A 17,136-nucleotide genomic window follows, 5' to 3' on the forward strand; every position below is an offset into this window, starting at 1 on the left:
TAGTACAGCCCAACCCACTGTACCAAGTCCGTCTGTGCAGGATGTATGGAGTATCTACATGCAAACAAACAGACACACCTACCTAGTTACCTAGGATATCACATCCAATGTATAAGTGAGGGGAAGGGAAGGGCCATCATGGCACATACCTATATCTATATGCAGTAACCCCAATGCGCTGGCACGGTATGACTGTAAATGCCAATTCCATTTCCAATACTCGAGCGCATGCAACAACTAACAGGACGTGGAGTATGTGCGATGTGCAAAGCTCTGCACTTGCCTACTAGGTAATACTCTGTCTGCAGTCTGCACCGCACCTCCCATGGAGTATTGGCGCGCCTTGCATCTCAAATTCTTCATCTGCTTTACATATTCTCCGCACTGTGAAAGATTGCTCCATGTTCTTCGTCTAGAGGGATATGCTGGACACACGTTCAACTTCCTATTATGGACAGTTAAAATGAATAGCTACTGGTCAGTGAATTGAATGCTGAATATCCCACAGCACTCTCTGCTATTCCTGTCCGCAGATACAAAACCAAAACTGCCTAAGTGTCGCATTATCTTCACCCTCCTATAGTTAAATGCAGCCAATATGCTAACTCAACGGCAGATAACCCGTCTCCTAGGTCATACCACATTTATCAGCAGGAAATCGAGGCATTTAAGGAAAACAAACCAAGCGCAGACTCATGCCCAAGAAAAGCAACACCACTACCTATCTATTCATCTGCATCTGCTGGATACTTTCAAGTTTCGACCCGCCCAAAATAATGCAGCCACTCAATCTCCAACCCCTCTCAGTCTCCCCTCCGATGCAAGCAGCCATCCATCCATCCATCTACCCATACCAAGAGCCAGTCAGCCAGCCTCCACCGAACAACACCTCTCTCTCTACCTATCTATAGAAGCCCCAAAAATAGAGTCCGGGGAGACAGACAGACAGACAGACAGACAGACAGACAGACAGACAGACAGACAGACAGACAGACAGACAGACAGACAGACAGACAGACAGACTCCACTAACCCACCGCCATCATCATCATCACCACCACCACCTGGGCACCCAGTGGCCCGAAATTCTCCGAGAAGACTCTCTCATCCAGACCCTAGATAGATACCACGCATCATGTTCCCCACAGAGCGGCGTGCCAGCACCAGCACCAGCACCAACAATGACGCATGAGGTTAAGTACGGGAAGCGCAGGTGTTTTCTTCCCTCCCTCCGAGCGTGAGTGGATTGGGTCATACTGCAAGCTTGACTTCTAACACGATGTGATGTGTCTGACGGCCTGGCTGACCGGCTGACTGGCTGACTGGCTAACCAATGGGTTGGTTAGTTAGCTGATAGTTAGCCAGACCGCTGCACTTCCACACTTCTATACTTCCATCTTTCATGCTTCCGGATTACTGGGTACGGAGTAAAGTATATACTATATACTATCTAGTAGATATTGTCCACGACACACTACTTAGATACCTACTTACTTATAGTACCTACCTACCCACCACCACCAACAATCCCCCCACAGAATACACTTCCAGATCAGAGTTAAGGCAATAATACACACTAACCCCACCCAAAGCATCTTTTTCTCTTTTTTTTTTTTTTTTTTTTTTTCCGCTGTCATACTTTTCCGGCTGTTGTAAGGCACCACGTCGGCAGCCGGAGTTGCTGTGCTGTGCTGTGCTGTGCTGTGCTGTGTTGACACGGCACTGGTGGCAGTATGCACAGTATTATATTATTGGTTCATTTATGGGGTCTCGTCATGCTTGGAGCTGCACTTGTACTTGCACTTTCACCTGCATCGAGCTTTAGGTTCAACGGTTTTCTGTGCGTTGTCTGTCTGTTTACGGAGTATAGCGCGTATAAATAGATATGAATTTATGTATGTATGTATGTATGTATGTATGTATGTACCTAGGTACCGGTGGGTAGGTAGGTGGGTGGATGTATTGAATGCGTCCGGTTGGTTTGAAAATGAGGAGAGAGGTACCTATAAGTATATCTATCTATCTATCCATCCATCTACCGAGGTTAGGATATAGGATGGTTTATGGAGGTGGATATTATACTATAAAGATCTGGATGTATCGAAATTTCAATGCAGTCCATAGGGAAGTAGGTACGTGCTATTATCGCGTGCATGTTGGATGGGTGGGTGGAATTTATTCTCTCTATTCCAACCCATTACTATATAGGTATATAAGTATATAAGTTTATATAGTAAGTACCGAGTACCACTACCATTGTCACTATCAGCACACACACACACACACACACACACTATCCAATAGACACAACACAACGTGATATACTGCCTAACTACCTACCTACCTACCTAAGTTGAAAAATACTTATATACATATGTCCATACATACCCAAAGTACCGCCGAGAACCCCCGGAATCGGATCAAAACCAAACCAACGCCAAGAGTACCTAGTACCTGTACAGTAGAGGGGGGGAAAAAGCAAAAATAGAAAGAAAACAAAAAAAAACAGAAGGAAAGAAACCAACACCGACTGTCAGACACATACTAATGGACGATATTGATGAGAGAAGAAAAGGATGATGGAAGAAATAGAATCGGAAGACCGACACCGACACCGCCTGGGTAGGTAGGTACTGACTGATAAGAGTTACAGATGGTCCAATAGAAGTTGCGCCGTGCGAAGGAGTGGGAAGGATGGAAAGTCCTGCGGAACCCGACGATATCCACTGCACCAGTACCACTACCACTACCACCACCACCTTCTCCGAGAAATGAACTGACTTGCCCTGTTTGATTGAGGTGGCATGGATGGATGGATGGATCAGCCGGCCATATACCGGTAGGTACTCCGTAAGTAAGTAAGCATGGAATCGAGATGGTGAGATGAGTATGACACTCCGCACTCCGTAGTAGACCGTAATATACCCAGTCCCAGTCCGGGATCATATTTAGGGAGTAGCAAGTAGCAAGTAGATAGGTAGGTAGGTAGGTAGGTAGGTAGATAAATAGCAGGCTGTGTACTCCGTAGTACTCCGTACATACTCCTCCTGTCTTGAGCTCCGTCAGTCAGTCAGTAAAGTAGGTAATAAGGGACCCATCAAAAGTGACAGGTGTATTTCCTTCCCTTTCCCTCCCATCCCCGTCCCCGTCCCCGTCCCCATCCCCATCCCCATCCCCATCCCGCATTCCGTTAATATACGGTATATACGGAGTAGGTATAGTAGGTAGGTACTGTAGGTATGACCGGAGGAAATAGGGGATAATCAAAAAAATAAAAAATTATTGAGTGAACCGCTTCCTGAGACGGTTCGGTTCCCGTTCCAGAACCCGATATCGACGGCTCACATGGCGGCTCAGAAACTTCTTTATTGACCAGGAATAATCGTGGCTGTCCTGACCACGATTATTGTGGGCGTTATTGTTGGCGCTGCTGGTGGTGGTGGGCTGCGTGTGGCCCGGGTTGGGGTTGGGGTTGGGGTTGGATCCGTCTAGGCCGAAGAAGGATGACCCTCGTCGTCGTTTGCAGGGCTCGTGTGGGTGCGAGGTTGCTGCTGTTGCTGTTGCTGTTGCTGCTGTTGTCGTTGTCATTGTCGTTGTTGGCATTGACTCGGCGCCCATACTTTCTTAGTACGGGTGGGTGTGGCTTGAAGCTGGCGCTCCTACACAGCAGTAGTACGGAGACTCCGTACTGGTTGGTGGTCGTACTGTGATGTGGTCCGTGTCTTTAAGAGATGTCGTAAATCGATTGGTTTAGATGCCGGACCCCTCCTGTACGCCACTGGACAGATCGAATAGAAAAAGCCTGCCTTTTTTTTTTTTTTTTTTTTCTTTTTTTCTTCTTCTTTGATTTGGTCTTGGTTTAGGCAATAACGGATCTTAGGTGGGTAGGTTAGTAGGGTACAGGCCTGGCGCTGCGGATGGACCGGGATCTCTGCGAATTTGGGCCGCAGACGGACAAGACAGGGCAGGCAGCGAGAATTCTCGGAGGCGGGGTTGGTTCGATTGCACAATAGATAATAATTAAAAGTCGGTCTTGTCGGGCTGGTCCGGATGGATGGATGGATGGATGCTGCAGGGGATTGCGGTTGTCAGTGACGCTAACAATCTGGACGGCCGGGCTTAAAGAGTATGATATAAGTTGATAGAGGACATGAAGATGCTGGAGGGGATGAGAGGTTTGGAGGGCTAGTAGGTATGTGGACAGGTAGGCAAGTAGGTACGGTACTCGCTACAAGGTATGAGGCAGCAGTAAGCACGCCGCGCAGCAGAACCAAAGTATCTAGCAGAACCTCTGCGTACGGCCATCGGGCGAGCTGCCTAACATGAGCGAGCGTCCTTCACGGCGGGCGCCGGGCGCGGGCAGACAGTGAATCCAATCCCATGCCTCAAAGTCAAACGCATAGCCTCATTGTTTTGCATCGCTTTCGGGTCGCGCGGAGGGGCGGCGGGACCTGAAGGCTAAAGCGCGAGGGAACCATGGTTCACGCCTCCCAGAGGCACGTGTGGTTCACCCACCCCCGCGACGGCCTTCTTTTCTTTCTAGAAGACTCGAATTCAAGCCTTCGACCTTTGTATTATTATTCTGGGGAACCATTTGCTGGCATGATATGATCACCCGGCGTCGTCATTTCCGCGAGCACGGGGAGCCGTGGATGGCAGCGATTGCTCATCGGCCCCATCCGGCGGTGTGATTCGTCTGTCTGGAATAGATGATGTGTTGTTGCCGATTGATAAGCCCGCCGGATCCATCGGCTGACGTGGAAAAAATCCAGTGCTAAACTCGGGTCACTTACTTACTGTGTGTGTGTGTGTGGTAAGTGGTGGATAGGCACATGGGAGTTGAGCATAAATCACCATGACATAAATCCCGATCTGAGATCGTCGATCTATTGATTGGCCTTGTCTGGACACCTCGATGAAGCACCCAGGATCGCATCCTGGTCTTTGACTACTATACAAAGTGCAAAGTACTATATCGCCATCTGATAAGGGCCTAATCACACCGCCAGATTAATAGATGCAGGCACCGCTACAGGGCACTTTGGGGCTGTCGACTGCAGTCACAATGACTTCGACATCTGTTTCTTTTCTACACTATCAGTATCTACTATGTACATGACCCATCGCCCACTGTCTATGTTGATATGCCGACAGCCAGCTCGGCTCTCCATCAGCAGATCAACATCACGCAGCCGATCAAGTCCACCGAAGAACATTGGTGCAGATCAACTCCTGTGTAAATATGCACCTTTTACCGCATCATGAAGAAACCCTCAGTCAGACCACCGGCAATGGGACTCCGATTGGGCCTCTCCCCGCAAACCACTGCACCGTACGGCGTAAAACTAGGTACCAGACAGCGGCCCTGATGATTCCAATCACACCGAACCCCGCCCCTGATTTCCCCTCTCGATACCGTGCAGGGTCTAGACATTACAGCATAAGTAGACAAGAAGGGCAGCTGCTCTTGCTCTTGCTCACACTCCCAGGCCCCCACCCCCATATACAATACATTTATATCTGGCCTGTGACATCCCCGGGCCCGACTCTCGCTCACCAACATACATATCCCATCCTATTTATATCCAAAAGCACTGTACCCCTCCCCCAGCCCCAGCTTGTCGCCTGTCGACGGCCCTGCAGACTGCAGCCCAGCCCAGCGCACACAACATAGCACAACACAGCATAACTACTATTGACTATCGACACCATCGAATCCGAATCCGAACCCCTCCGAGCCCGAGCACTATCCCTCCACCAAACAAAACCCAAGCCCAAATCAAACCAAACCAAACCAAACCAAACCATGGCCGCCCTATGGCTTTTCGTAGCCTTCGGCTACCTCCTCCTCTACGCCTTTGCCTCCCTGGACCAGAAATTCCCCTTCCCCTTCCCCTTCCCCTTCCCCTGCCAGCTTGGTCGCATTTCAAACTGATCCCGAACCCCGACTTGCATGTCCGCCGCCGCTTGAGCAGCGCAGCGCAGCGCATGACTCCCCAGGCTAAGCTGGGCTTGTGAAGTCTCTGGAAGACGAGTCGGAAATAGAAACGCTGTGTCTCGTCCGATGATATCCGTTTCTCGCTCCGCTTTTCGGGGAGGTTGGGCCAGGCCACCTGATCGTTTATTTGGTCTGGTTGTTTGTGGAACGTGTATCCGTTTTGAGGGAGCGTCTGGATATACGATATGATATGATATGATATGGCTGGGTTGGGTTTGGGATTCGTGGAGTCGGTCGTGCTATGCTATGATATGGCATGACATGGCCTGTCCCTGCAATGGAATTGGGATTATCTTATCGGGTGATGAACGATGTGGGCGTGGAAGTGCACTCTCGTGGCTGCCGATGAAGTCGCTTGGCTTGTCGCTGCGCTGTTGTGCCTGGGTCTGAGATCTGAGACTATGTCTGGTGACCTCACTCTCTCACTCTCACCAGGCGGTTTCGCTCGCCCTCGTGATCTCTCGGGCTTTCAGTGGGATGGATATATTGCATGGACCGAATCCGGAGCGGACATCCCATATTCCCATGGCATTTGGGAAATTTTGTTACGACTTATGTTTATGATTACGACTACCTGGAGATATGATGATGATGATGATGATGATGATGATGATGATGATGATGATGATGGTTAAACAGTCCCCTCGATTGGACGTGTTATGAATTACGACTCATTATAATGACAGTTCTTTGCTGCATGATATTCGCAAATACATCATGGATATTTACTACCTTATGGTCTTGGTTAGACGAATGGTATCTGGGACTGTGACTTTGGGATATGTGGAGGTACTTACTTACGTACTACCCAAAAGTTGAATTTCTTTCTTTCTTTCTTTCTTTCTTTTTTTTTTTCAGTTCCAGGATCTGGGGACACTGTGTATGTATCTGTGCACCCGTGCACCGTGGCCGTGATGATGTGCACTATATTTGGTCCTCTTGGCAGAGATACATATATGTACTATACCTAGGTTACCCAGGTACTACTTATCTATACATCGCTACCGTTAGCCCATTTCTCAATTGTTCAAGACATCTAATAGTAGACATCCCTTACCTATCTATATCCAGCAAAGAGAAAAAAAAAAAAAAGATCGCCATGTTTCGGGACCTTGATTTCCTGAATCACCTATCCAGCGAACCATCTCTACCAGTACGGACTAGACACATACATAGAAGGAAGTAGATATGCTACCATCCGTCAATAGTCCCATGCACCAGTCGGCGTCGGAGTAGAAACCAACCAACCAACCAACCAACCAGTCCCGGCTTGGCTTGGTTTGGTTTGGCATTTGGAGAGTGGATGTCCCGGCGCACGTTTCTTTGAATATACATACCCATCTACTTACTTACTTACTTACTTACTTACTTACGTAGTAGTCGATATAACGCAAGGGGATGGTCGCCCTTGCTTGTATTTGGGGTTATTGTGGTTGGAGTGTGGGGGAGGCGGAGGGGGAGGGGGTTTTCGTGGAGTGAGTATGATTATGAGGACGGACGGATGGATGGATGGATGGATGGATGGATGGCTCTTGATGGTTTGTGTTGTTGTGGAGGTGGATAGTTGGGTCGTGATGTATGGATTTGTGGGTTAGTGTTGACAGGCATTGATGGCTGCTGGGGACTTGGAAAGCAAGCGAAGCTGTAAGTCGCTATACATAAGAGTCAAGTCTGCAGGTGTGGTGATGGGTTAATTGTTATGTCCGGATTTTTCGGTTCTTGCATCCGCCGGCATTCGTGAGAGCAGAGGAGTGTTCGACCTGTGCCGGGCTAATAGTACACATTGACTGCGAAAAGCCGTAAGCAACCAGGTAGCCTACAAACGATCTCCACGGCAATCGATGGGCCAGATCTTTCAAGACTCAAGTCGAGTCATTAGTCTATTGAATTTTGAGATTTGCGGACACAACATTTCAAGCCGACAAACGCCCTGAGCGTCCGGATATATCATGACCTTAACGCCAATCCGCTTCATTCATTTTTAGAAAACATCGCAAGCCCTGCACTCCATATCTGTCGGGAGAGTACCGGGCACAGAGTCGGAAAAACAAAACTAGAACCATATCTTAATCAACTCCTCACTGACCGCGCTCGGCGTCAGGACACCGCTGTCCGTGATCAACGCGGAAATCAGATGGGGCGGTGTGAAGTCAACCACGTCCGAGCTGTCCGCCGAGTTCACGGGCCTGACTGCGGGCGTGGCCGCTTGCTGCTGCTTCGCCTCGTCGGCCACTTCTTCCTCCGTCTTGAAGTCGATCACGCGCTGTTCGATGGGCAGATCGTACTGTCCGAGCGGGTAGATGCGGACGAACTTGTGACTCTCCGCCACGCAGTAGAACGGCTTGTCCATGGCCTTCGCAAGAAGACCGATCTGGTAGGTTCCCATCCGCGACACGATTCCTCCGTTCTCAACCACACCCTCGGCACCCACGATGACAATGTCGGCCTTTCCCATGGCATACGCCACGGCAGACTCCGGGATCGTCGCTACCGGAACGCCCTTCGCCCGGAGCGCGCGCACCATTTGCATTCCCTCCGGCTCGCCAGAGCTGTCGACGTCGTGCTTGGCGGACGACAGGACGTAGATCACTCGGAAGCGCACGGCCGACGGGCCTCCCTTCTCGTCCGCTGCCTTCTGCAGCAGCGACGCCACCACTCGCGATCCACCATTCGTCAACACTGTGCTTCCGTCCCGGACGAACCCTCTTCCAAACGCCGCGATCTTGTCTCGGCTCTCCTTCGCACGTCGGATGAACAGCCGCCCGTTCGACAACAGATGCGCCCTGATCGCATTGAAATCGCCCGCCGGTCCGAGTTGGCCCGGTCGCTGCAGAGTCGTGATGAGGTATCGCTGGAAGAGGTCGGTTCCGGCAGAGAGGCCAATGGGGTTGGGGATGGACTGTTTCAAGTGTGCGGTGGATTTCTCAAGCAGGTCGAGCGTCTCGGATATCGTCGACGAGGGGGAGTGTGTAAGGAGGAGGACCAAAGCTTCGATGGCCGCAATTGGCATCGTCAAGTCCGGGTCGGAGCGGAGCAGCTCATTGTAGGTTGCGACAATGCTGGCGGCGAATATTAGCAGCGGCGGGCAGAAGGTAGTTCGCACAAAGTTGAGGGGGGTGGCTTACTCGAACGGCTTGGCGGCGTCCGACGCGCCTGATGTGGGAGCTGGCATGGTGTCCGAGGATGGGCGAGCAGCTGAGAGATGCAAGCTAAGCTGAGCTGAGCTGAGCTGGAACTTGTCGTGAATCCCGAATGCCGCCGCAAAGAGTCATCGAAAAAGGAAGCGTGGAGGAGGTTTGCACTGTTTGTCTGCCGTGCCCCTCTCCGGCCGCACTAGTCCCCTTCCGGTTGCCATGCGAGTCCTGCGCAGTAAACAATCATCATAACATCTCCCTCCCAGCGACAGCGCCCCCCTCACAACCCCGCGGCACTGATTCTCTCCCTGGTCCCCGCTGCTCGGTTTGAGAATTCCTTTCTGGATTGCGCGAAACCATGTCGTACAGTCAACGCATGAGCCAGCAGTTCCATGGCTCGCAGCAACACCATGGCAGAGGTCGCAAGAAGGAGGACGAGAACGATGCGCTGATGCGCCTGGTTAGTTTACTGCCATGCTGGTCTGTCCACGCGGTACAGTGCTCTAATGCTGTCAACAGCCCGACAAGGAGATCGCAGGATGTATCAACGACATCGGTATCCCGTTCACCGCCGCCGACCTGATCAAGCCGAATCCGCAACAGATCCAAATGGTGTTCGAATGGTTTGCGGAACTCCTCATGAACATGACCCGCGAAACGGTAGAGCCAGCCATGCGTGCCGCAGCCGACGACGTCTCTGGCGACTACCCCGACATTGTACCCACGGACACGCGCAATCTGATGGGGTTCTTCACCAGTCTACGACGGTTGATGGGGGAGGTACGTCTGATCTTCCGAGTGACCCTAGCAGAAGTAGCAATGTCTGACTCTCTATACGTTAATGCAGTGCGGTGTCAACGATTTTACGTTCACAGATCTGACGAAGCCTACACACGACCGACTCATCCGGATATTCTCCTACCTGATCAATTTCGTCCGGTTCCGCGAGTCTCAAACCCCTGTCATTGATGAGCATTTCAACAAGGCGGAGAAGACAAAGTCGCGCATCGATACGCTTTACGCCGAGAATCAAGAGATGGAGGTGCGTCTCGAGGAGATGCGCCGGACCATGAAGGCCAACGAAGCACAAGTGAAGGACAAGGTTAGACGGAATGACGAGCTGAAAGCCCGCCTGCTTGAGTTGAGACGGAACCAGGAGCGCGTGGCGGAGACACTGGAACGGGTCAAGGTCGACAAGGCGAGGCGGCAGGCACAGCTGGAGGAGAAGACGGAGAAGGTCGTCCGTACCCGACAGGAGGTTGAGAAACTGCGTCCCTACGTCATGGAGAGCCCGCTCTCTCTCCAGTCATCCCTGACTGATCTCTCGGAGAATTTGCTACGCGAGAAGGCTCAGATTGATGCGATGGAGAGACGGGCGAGAGCTCTGCAGACCTCGTCGGATACGTTCACTGTCGTCAGTAACGATGTGCAGGCGTGTGTGCGGCTCCTCGAAGATATCTCTGTGGAAATACAAAAGGAGGACGAGGAGGAATCGAGGGCTTCCAGGAACAGGGAGGCGATTTCCGAGCGAGGAAATAACGTGAGGGAGGTGGAGCAGACAGAGAAGCTGCTGCAGCGGCAGCTGTCGCGGTGGAACGAAAGGATCGAAGCTCTACGGAAGAACGCCCAAGAGAAGGCAGAGACAGCGCAGACCCGTATGGAGGAGCTCCGGGAGGTCCAGAAGCAGCTGCGCGAGGAGCGTGCTGATAAGCAGCGCGACATGGAGAGAAGGAGGATTCGGATCGAACAGACCGAGAAGAAGGTAGGTTCCCCTGTCTCTGTTTCGCATACACGACTGACCTTTCCCAGATGGCCGATCTCAAGGAGAACATTGAGAGCGAGATTCAAGGTGCCCACGATGAGTACCTGAAACTGGAGTCGCACATCAAGCTTTACATCACCGACATGGAGAAATGTCTATAAGTCTGGGGTTTGTCATTGTTTTTAGGGAGTTAAGGGTCGGTTCAAGGATACCCGGTTGATTATTGGGGTTTACATGGTGTGATAAGTTGTAGTACATACTCGCTCGGCTGCATTTAGCTCTGTCAATTCCTATTTCTTTTACCGCGAAACACTCAGACGTCCATTGTGTCAGTGGCCGGATGCTCGTTCTCGAAGTCAAACCACCGCTGTGCAACTCTTTTCACAGGCACTCCTCTCCGAAAAGAGACGGTTTCCTCCCCTATCCGTGCGAAACTGTTCAGGAGTGGCACCTGCGTGTGCCACAATGCCTCGCCCCGTTGCCTGTCGGAAGGATCCGTGGCGTTTCGGCATTCGCAGAGCACGAGATCCATCCCCGCTCGTGAGGATACCTCCACCGCAGCGGCCAACGTTCTGGACAGGCCTTGAGCAGAAAATTCCGAGGTAGGGAGGTGCAACGCCAGAGGATCCAGGATCGCCATCATAGGACGTGCTGCTTGCCTTCCCTCCATGTCTAACCCCTGCTGGGGGGGCTCTTGTGGTTGTATCACCACCATATAGGCCCGGAGATGCTCCAGTGTGGGACAAAAGACCAGCTTGATCCTAGTCGACTTGGAAAGTAATCCGATGGTTTTTGTAAGTATGTAATGGCGTTCTCCAGTCTCCCTTTGCTGCATGTGACTCGCAGCAAACAGCTGCTCTAGGAACTGCTCCCTCGACGAGCATACAAGTAGCAGCGTCGAAGGCGCATCTTGTTCCAGAACGTGTCGTAAGAAATCCGTCACCCAGTCGCTAGAGTGTATACGGCGGACGGAGCCCATGGCCACGAGACAATGGAGATTGGTTGGTAGAGCTTCCAGAGGCTGGGCCGAAGAGGAACATGGTTTATGCTATCCACGAGCTAGTGGGCTGAGGTTCATCAAGCCATCCCTCGGTAGTTGGTAGTTGGTTGTTGGTTGTTGGTGGGATGGACGGGAGGGCGGAGGAGACGGCGGAAAAGCAGCACGTTCACGTTACCCAATCGTCCCTCGTCATGCCAGCTGCCCGCCCGCCGCTCGCCGCCCGCCGCGGAACTCCCAACTTCCTCCTGCTCTTCTCCACCCAAATCCCCCCCATTCCCCCACCAGGACCTGTCCGTGATCGTGCCCGTACGAAGGGCCTGGGGCCAGAATGGAGACCATATCCAGGATTTCCTCGATGCTGGAAACAGGTACGTGGTCGAGCTCGCTTAGCAGTGTCTAGGTGTCTGTCCTCCGTGCCTGCGCAGACCAACTGACTGATCTTGCGAGCAGCTCGAGAGCTCACCCTGGAAGCAGCCCAGTCTGCATCGATGAGTAGAGGGTCCAGCACGGGCTTGTCGTCTCGAAACCTGACGACAGCACACATCAAAAAGCTCCTGGATAGCCGCAATGACCGGGAGATCTTGGATGGCATGCGCCGAGTGATAACGGTACGGAATCCCCGATCTGGCCCAACCTCCGTGCAGTGCATTGGCTGACTCTGACTGCGTTTGCGCAATACAGTTGATGTACCGATCCGAACCGTCCCACCCGTTCTTCTCCGCCGTCGTCAAAAACGTGGCTAGTGCGAACCTCGAGGTGAAGAAGCTGGTCTATATCTACTTGGTGCATCATGCGGAGGCGGAACCGGACCTCGCGCTCTTGTCCATCAATGCAATTCAGAAGTCACTTACGGACCAGAATCCCATGGCGCGGGCCATGGCGCTGCGCACAATGTCCGGCATCCGTGTCCCGGTCATCAGCCAGATTGTGTCGCTGGCAATCAAGAGAGGTTGCGGCGATATGAGCCCTCATGTTCGCAAAGCGGCAGCATTGGCCATTCCGAAGTGTTATCGCCTGGACCCCACCACCCTGCCGAATTTGGTCGAATACCTGTCGACTCTGCTGGGTGATAGCCAGTATTTTGTCCTGGGGCCTGCTGTTGCTGCGTTCCTGGATGTCTGCCCGGACCGGATCGATCTTATTCACAAGCATTACCGGAGTCTCGTCAAGAAGCTCGTTGATATGGATGAATGGAGCCAAATTGCGACGTTGCGCCTTCTGACCTTCTATGCTCGCCAGTGCTTTCCCCGCAGGATGGAGAAAGGGAAAAAAGCTGTGGTATCCAAGGACTTCTACGAAGAGGAAAAGGCCACTGAAAGCGGTGATGGCGACGAGTACGAAGTGCCTGTGTTGGATCCCGATCTTGAGTTCTTCCTGCGCACCTGCAAGTTGCTGCTGCAGAACCGCAACTCAGCTGTGATTGTCAGTGTTGTCCGGTGTTTTCTCTACCTCGGCACCCCGGAATACCTGGATACCGCTATTGGTCCTTTGGTCGCACTGCTTAGGGGCCCGCAGGATACACAGCATGTTGCGCTCTACAATATCGTTGTTGTTGCTCTAAGCCACCCGAAACCGTTTACAAAATACGTCACCCACTTCTTGGTTCACGCGATAGATCCTCGCCACATCTGGCGTCTCAAGCTGGAGGTCCTCACCATACTCTTTCCCCATTGCGGGTTACATCTGAAGGGCGTGATTCTCAGCGAACTGGGGCATTTCTCGCAGGGCGCAGATCCCGATCTGGTGCGGGAAAGCGTGCGTGCCATTGGGCGCTGCGCACAGAGCGATCCCATGACAGCGGATCACTGTCTACACGTCCTCCTTAGCCAAATCACGAGTCTCGACGACAACCTTGTTGCGGAGTCGTTGACTGTCATTCGACACCTTATCCAACAGGACCCAGCCTCGCATGAGAAGACCGTCATCCAACTAGTCAAGCATCTGGGACTGACGAAGAACCCAGACGCTAGGGCCACCATCGTCTGGCTGGTCGGAGAGTTCGCGGGAGCCGAGCCAGAGAGGAACATCGCCCCCGATGTCCTGCGCATTCTGGTACAAGACTTTGCGAACGAGTCCGAGGCCGTGAAGCAGCAGATCGTCCTCCTAGGTGCAAAGGTCTACCTGCATCATCTGCTGCGAAACCCCCCTAAGGAAGCGCCCCAGCCAGCGGAGTCCAACCCGAAGCCCAAAGCCGAGGCAATCGTCAACGAATGGGCCGACAATGCCGACGCACAGGAAGAAGCAGACAAGGAGAATACAACCAACGAAGAAACGCCGCAGACCGACGAGCCAGAAGACAGAATCACCCTGCTATGGCGCTACATCCTCATGCTCGCTAGATACGACACATCCTACGACCTTCGCGATCGTGCCCGCCTATACAAAGCCCTCCTCGGCACTCCTTCCTCCACCCAGCTCGCCAACCTGCTCCTCCTCGCACCCAAACCCGTCCCGCACGCTCCCAGCCCGTCCGAGACGCGCAAGGATCTGCTAATCGGCTCCGCCACCCTGGTCGTAGGGCCCGACGCCGGCATGCTCGGCTTGAAGGGCTACCAGAACCTCCCCGACTGGGTCGAGCTGGGACAGGAGCCTGATGCCCGCCTCCGGGAAAACGAAATCAAGCCGGACTTCACTTCCACCGACAAGGCCTCCATGACGGCGGGCGAGCGACTGGACCGCGCCCTCAAAGACCATGAGACAAGCGCTGCAGTCTCGGGCAATGGGCGTGCCCGTCCAGGCGCTTCGTCGAAGGGGAAATCTCTGAACCAGTGGCTGGACGAGCCCGAGACCGAGAGCGAAGAGGAAACCGAGGAAGAGGAAGAAGTGACTGGTTCAGAGTACGAAGAGGTGACAGACGAAGAGACAGATGAGGAGGAGGAGGAAGAGGAGACAGATGAGGAATATGAAACTGACTCGGAAGAGCGCGGTCAAGCCGCCGGGCTTTTGAAGCAGTGATACCACCATCTTCTCCCTTACCATACCATACCATACCATACCATACCATGAGCCATCTTTCCCCTTTCAGGCAAGATGATCGATGTATAGAGAATACTCTAGCTAACCGAATCGAATCAAAACGTATATATTGCTCTCTAGTATCTCGGGCGCGATTTCCATCTAGATATTTGCGCGTATATATAGCTTTGGAATTAGAACGTGATATACTGTCAGACTGTGTGCAGCAATCATCACATCTATAAGTAGTATCTACTAGGTGGGTGTCTGGATCGGGAGCGGGAGCGGGAGCGGGCACGGGAACATCTCCATAAAGTAGTTAGCAGTAACTAGATACTACATAAGGTAAGTTCTAGAATGATACTATAACTACTAGTACTAGAATCAAGCTATCTACTCCGTACTGCTAGGTATGTTTCGGTTCGTCACGTCACACAAGAACAAGAACAACAAGCCATAAACATATTATATTCCCTCAACCATCAGCAAAACTACTACAGAGTACTTAGTACTTACCTACCTACCTACTTAACCCATAACCCCATCTCACACAAGAATTCCTACATACCATACCATACCATACTCTACCCTACCCTACCATGCCTTCAAGACCCCCTTACCCCTCACCCCCCCAATCCCAATCCCCCAAATCTCTCATCTGCTCTGCTCTACATACATGCCCCCCCCCCCTCCCCCTCTCTCACTTAATTTAAGTCAAACGTCAAACCAAACTACTAACCAAACACCCCCTCCACGCCTCCAACAACCCGCGCACGAACCCCTCTTCATAAAACGCCCCATTCCAACACCCCGCCAACACCAACCGTCCCTCCCACGTCCACACATGCATCCACGCCGACCGATCAATCACCTCCATGGCAATCCACCACTCGCGCAGCCTCACCTCCCGCGCTTTTCCCCGCACCACGGCCGGGAGGATCTCGTTCACGCGGCCCAGAGAGCTCAGTCCCGGGTGCGCGGGCGCCTGGAGCGGATCTGGTTGCGGGGAGGCTAGGAGCTGCGTGGCTTGGGCTATGAACTCGGGGAGGAAGGTGAAGATGTTGCGGGGGAAGGGGTGGGTGAGGTTGCGCCGGTAGAAGGTGGTGAAGGTTTGGGAGAGGTAGGTAAATGGGGATGTGGATGTGGATGTGGAGGCGGGGGAGGGGAGGGGGATGCTGAATGGGAGGCCAACGTGGTAGGGGGAGACGGCGGCAGCGGGGCTGTTCCATGGTGGAGGGAGGTATTTTCGGAGGTCGAAGGCGTTGAAGCCGATGTAGGTTTGCTGTTGTTGTTGATGCTGGTTTGGGGACGGGGGCTTTGAGTAAGGGAGCGCAGCGAGGGCGAGGGCAGCGTGGGCGGCGGCGGTCACGGTGATGTTGCGGGCGGAGCAGGCAGCCAGGATGTGGGCGGTGGATTCGGGGGAGAGCGAGATCATGAGGCGTTTGGAGGTGGTGGGGAGGATGTTGGGGAGGGTGGGAAGGGAGAGTATCCCTTCTGTTTTCAGGGCTGAAAGGATGGGCTGGAGTTCTGCCTTTGCTGCGGTGGATGCATCCCCATCCGCGGCTGGCGGGGACAGGGAGGCGGCGACGGCGGAATCAAGGGCGGGACATAGACGGGAGGCTTCGGAGCCATCGAGGACTGGGGCGGCGCCATCTGCTAGCAGTTGGAAGAAGGCCGATTGGAGATGCAGCAGGCCGATGCCATCGATGCGCCAATGCGGCGTGCGGAAGACGAGCGCTGAGGTGCGTGGCAGATAGTAGAGATGGAAGCGCGGCGACGGTGGCAGTCTCTCGTACAGCTCGTCGGCGGTCTGATCGGCCACAACGTGGAAGGTGGCTGTCGCCCAGGCGTCCAGGTCGGCCACTGAGGTTGGTACCTGGTAGACGAAGCGTTGGCCAGATCCGGCCTCGGCCTCGGCTTCGGCCTCAGCGGCTAGTTGTGGGTGCTGCAGGCGCAAGGCTTTCCAGGCTTGTTGGACGGCATCGGCGGGAGGCAGCGGTGACTGCAGCTGAGCAGTGCAGGAGATCAAGTAATGTTCTTTGTTCAGGGGGGCGCCGGCGTCGGCCACGGTGTGATAAAAGCGCTCAAGCGAGTCGAAGGAACGCTCGTAGCGAGTAGGAGAGACTTGTTTCCAGGACATGGTGCGTTGGTTGACATCGGGGAGGAGAGCAGATGAGAGGAGGGGGGGAAGTCAGGCAAGATAATATATTGGATGCCTGGATGCATCTAGTCCCTGATAAGAGGCAATAGAGAACAAAGAACACTGAGTTGGGCACAGGGATGTGTCC

General features: G+C 53.1%; 7 protein-coding genes across 7 annotated transcripts; 3 read left to right on the forward strand and 4 right to left on the reverse strand.

The window, feature by feature from the left end:
- Positions 1-2,183: 2,183 nt before the first annotated feature.
- BO70DRAFT_351999 (uncharacterized protein) lies at positions 2,184-3,617 on the reverse strand (the record flags this gene model as incomplete). Its single annotated transcript, XM_025541765.1, has 5 exons — positions 2,184-2,199; positions 2,344-2,347; positions 2,388-2,446; positions 2,638-3,050; positions 3,345-3,617. The coding sequence occupies 5 exons, from the start codon at positions 3,615-3,617 to the stop codon at positions 2,184-2,186; spliced, it is 765 nt and encodes a 254-aa protein (XP_025400210.1).
- A 2,641-nt stretch (positions 3,618-6,258) lies between these two features.
- BO70DRAFT_361260 (uncharacterized protein) lies at positions 6,259-6,811 on the forward strand. Its single transcript, XM_025543002.1, has one exon. The coding sequence runs from the start codon at positions 6,309-6,311 to the stop codon at positions 6,630-6,632; it is 324 nt and encodes a 107-aa protein (XP_025400211.1). The 5' UTR covers positions 6,259-6,308; the 3' UTR covers positions 6,633-6,811.
- Positions 6,812-7,817: 1,006 nt separating this feature from the next.
- BO70DRAFT_334838 (translation initiation factor eIF2B subunit alpha) lies at positions 7,818-9,249 on the reverse strand. Its single transcript, XM_025541036.1, has 2 exons — positions 9,123-9,249; positions 7,818-9,056 (listed from the first exon to the last, which is right to left on the reverse strand). The coding sequence occupies exons 1-2, from the start codon at positions 9,167-9,169 to the stop codon at positions 8,051-8,053; spliced, it is 1,053 nt and encodes a 350-aa protein (XP_025400212.1). The 5' UTR covers positions 9,170-9,249; the 3' UTR covers positions 7,818-8,050.
- A 146-nt stretch (positions 9,250-9,395) lies between these two features.
- On the forward strand, positions 9,396-11,160 carry nuf2 (kinetochore-associated Ndc80 complex subunit NUF2). Its single transcript, XM_025543003.1, has 4 exons — positions 9,396-9,591; positions 9,651-9,911; positions 9,979-10,893; positions 10,941-11,160. The coding sequence occupies exons 1-4, from the start codon at positions 9,490-9,492 to the stop codon at positions 11,052-11,054; spliced, it is 1,392 nt and encodes a 463-aa protein (XP_025400213.1). The 5' UTR covers positions 9,396-9,489; the 3' UTR covers positions 11,055-11,160.
- Positions 11,139-12,013, reverse strand: BO70DRAFT_361264 (uncharacterized protein). The gene has a single exon (XM_025543004.1). The coding sequence runs from the start codon at positions 11,870-11,872 to the stop codon at positions 11,207-11,209; it is 666 nt and encodes a 221-aa protein (XP_025400214.1). The 5' UTR covers positions 11,873-12,013; the 3' UTR covers positions 11,139-11,206.
- A 164-nt stretch (positions 12,014-12,177) lies between these two features.
- Positions 12,178-14,961, forward strand: BO70DRAFT_313153 (AP-3 complex subunit beta). Its single transcript, XM_025540234.1, has 3 exons — positions 12,178-12,261; positions 12,344-12,501; positions 12,575-14,961. The coding sequence occupies exons 1-3, from the start codon at positions 12,222-12,224 to the stop codon at positions 14,846-14,848; spliced, it is 2,472 nt and encodes an 823-aa protein (XP_025400215.1). The 5' UTR covers positions 12,178-12,221; the 3' UTR covers positions 14,849-14,961.
- Positions 14,962-15,323: 362 nt separating this feature from the next.
- BO70DRAFT_379015 (uncharacterized protein) lies at positions 15,324-16,993 on the reverse strand (the record flags this gene model as incomplete). The annotated part of the gene is made up of 3 exons (XM_025545308.1): positions 15,588-16,993; positions 15,377-15,408; positions 15,324-15,339 (listed from the first exon to the last, which is right to left on the reverse strand). Exons 1-3 carry the CDS (start codon positions 16,986-16,988, stop codon positions 15,324-15,326), a joined length of 1,449 nt encoding a protein of 482 aa, XP_025400216.1. The 5' UTR covers positions 16,989-16,993.
- Between the last annotated feature and the right edge of the window lie 143 nt (positions 16,994-17,136).

Source organism: Aspergillus heteromorphus (genome assembly GCF_003184545.1).
Source record: "Aspergillus heteromorphus CBS 117.55 chromosome Unknown BO70scaffold_9, whole genome shotgun sequence".
Taxonomy (NCBI): Eukaryota; Fungi; Ascomycota; class Eurotiomycetes; order Eurotiales; family Aspergillaceae; genus Aspergillus; species Aspergillus heteromorphus.

Coding starts and splice junctions, on each gene's coding strand:
- BO70DRAFT_361260 (XM_025543002.1), top strand. CDS start 6,309: ATGTGGGCGTGGAAGTGCACTCTCGTGGCTGCCGATGAAGTCGCTTGG.
- BO70DRAFT_334838 (XM_025541036.1), bottom strand. CDS start 9,169: ATGCCAGCTCCCACATCAGGCGCGTCGGACGCCGCCAAGCCGTTCGA. Junction 9,057..9,122: donor GACGCCGCCAAGCCGTTCGA/GTAAGCCACCCC, acceptor ATTCGCCGCCAG/CATTGTCGCAACCTACAATG.
- nuf2 (XM_025543003.1), top strand. CDS start 9,490: ATGTCGTACAGTCAACGCATGAGCCAGCAGTTCCATGGCTCGCAGCAA. Junction 9,592..9,650: donor ACGATGCGCTGATGCGCCTG/GTTAGTTTACTG, acceptor TGCTGTCAACAG/CCCGACAAGGAGATCGCAGG. Junction 10,894..10,940: donor TCGAACAGACCGAGAAGAAG/GTAGGTTCCCCT, acceptor GACCTTTCCCAG/ATGGCCGATCTCAAGGAGAA.
- BO70DRAFT_361264 (XM_025543004.1), bottom strand. CDS start 11,872: ATGGGCTCCGTCCGCCGTATACACTCTAGCGACTGGGTGACGGATTTC.
- BO70DRAFT_313153 (XM_025540234.1), top strand. CDS start 12,222: ATGGAGACCATATCCAGGATTTCCTCGATGCTGGAAACAG. Junction 12,262..12,343: donor TTCCTCGATGCTGGAAACAG/GTACGTGGTCGA, acceptor TCTTGCGAGCAG/CTCGAGAGCTCACCCTGGAA. Junction 12,502..12,574: donor GCATGCGCCGAGTGATAACG/GTACGGAATCCC, acceptor TGCGCAATACAG/TTGATGTACCGATCCGAACC.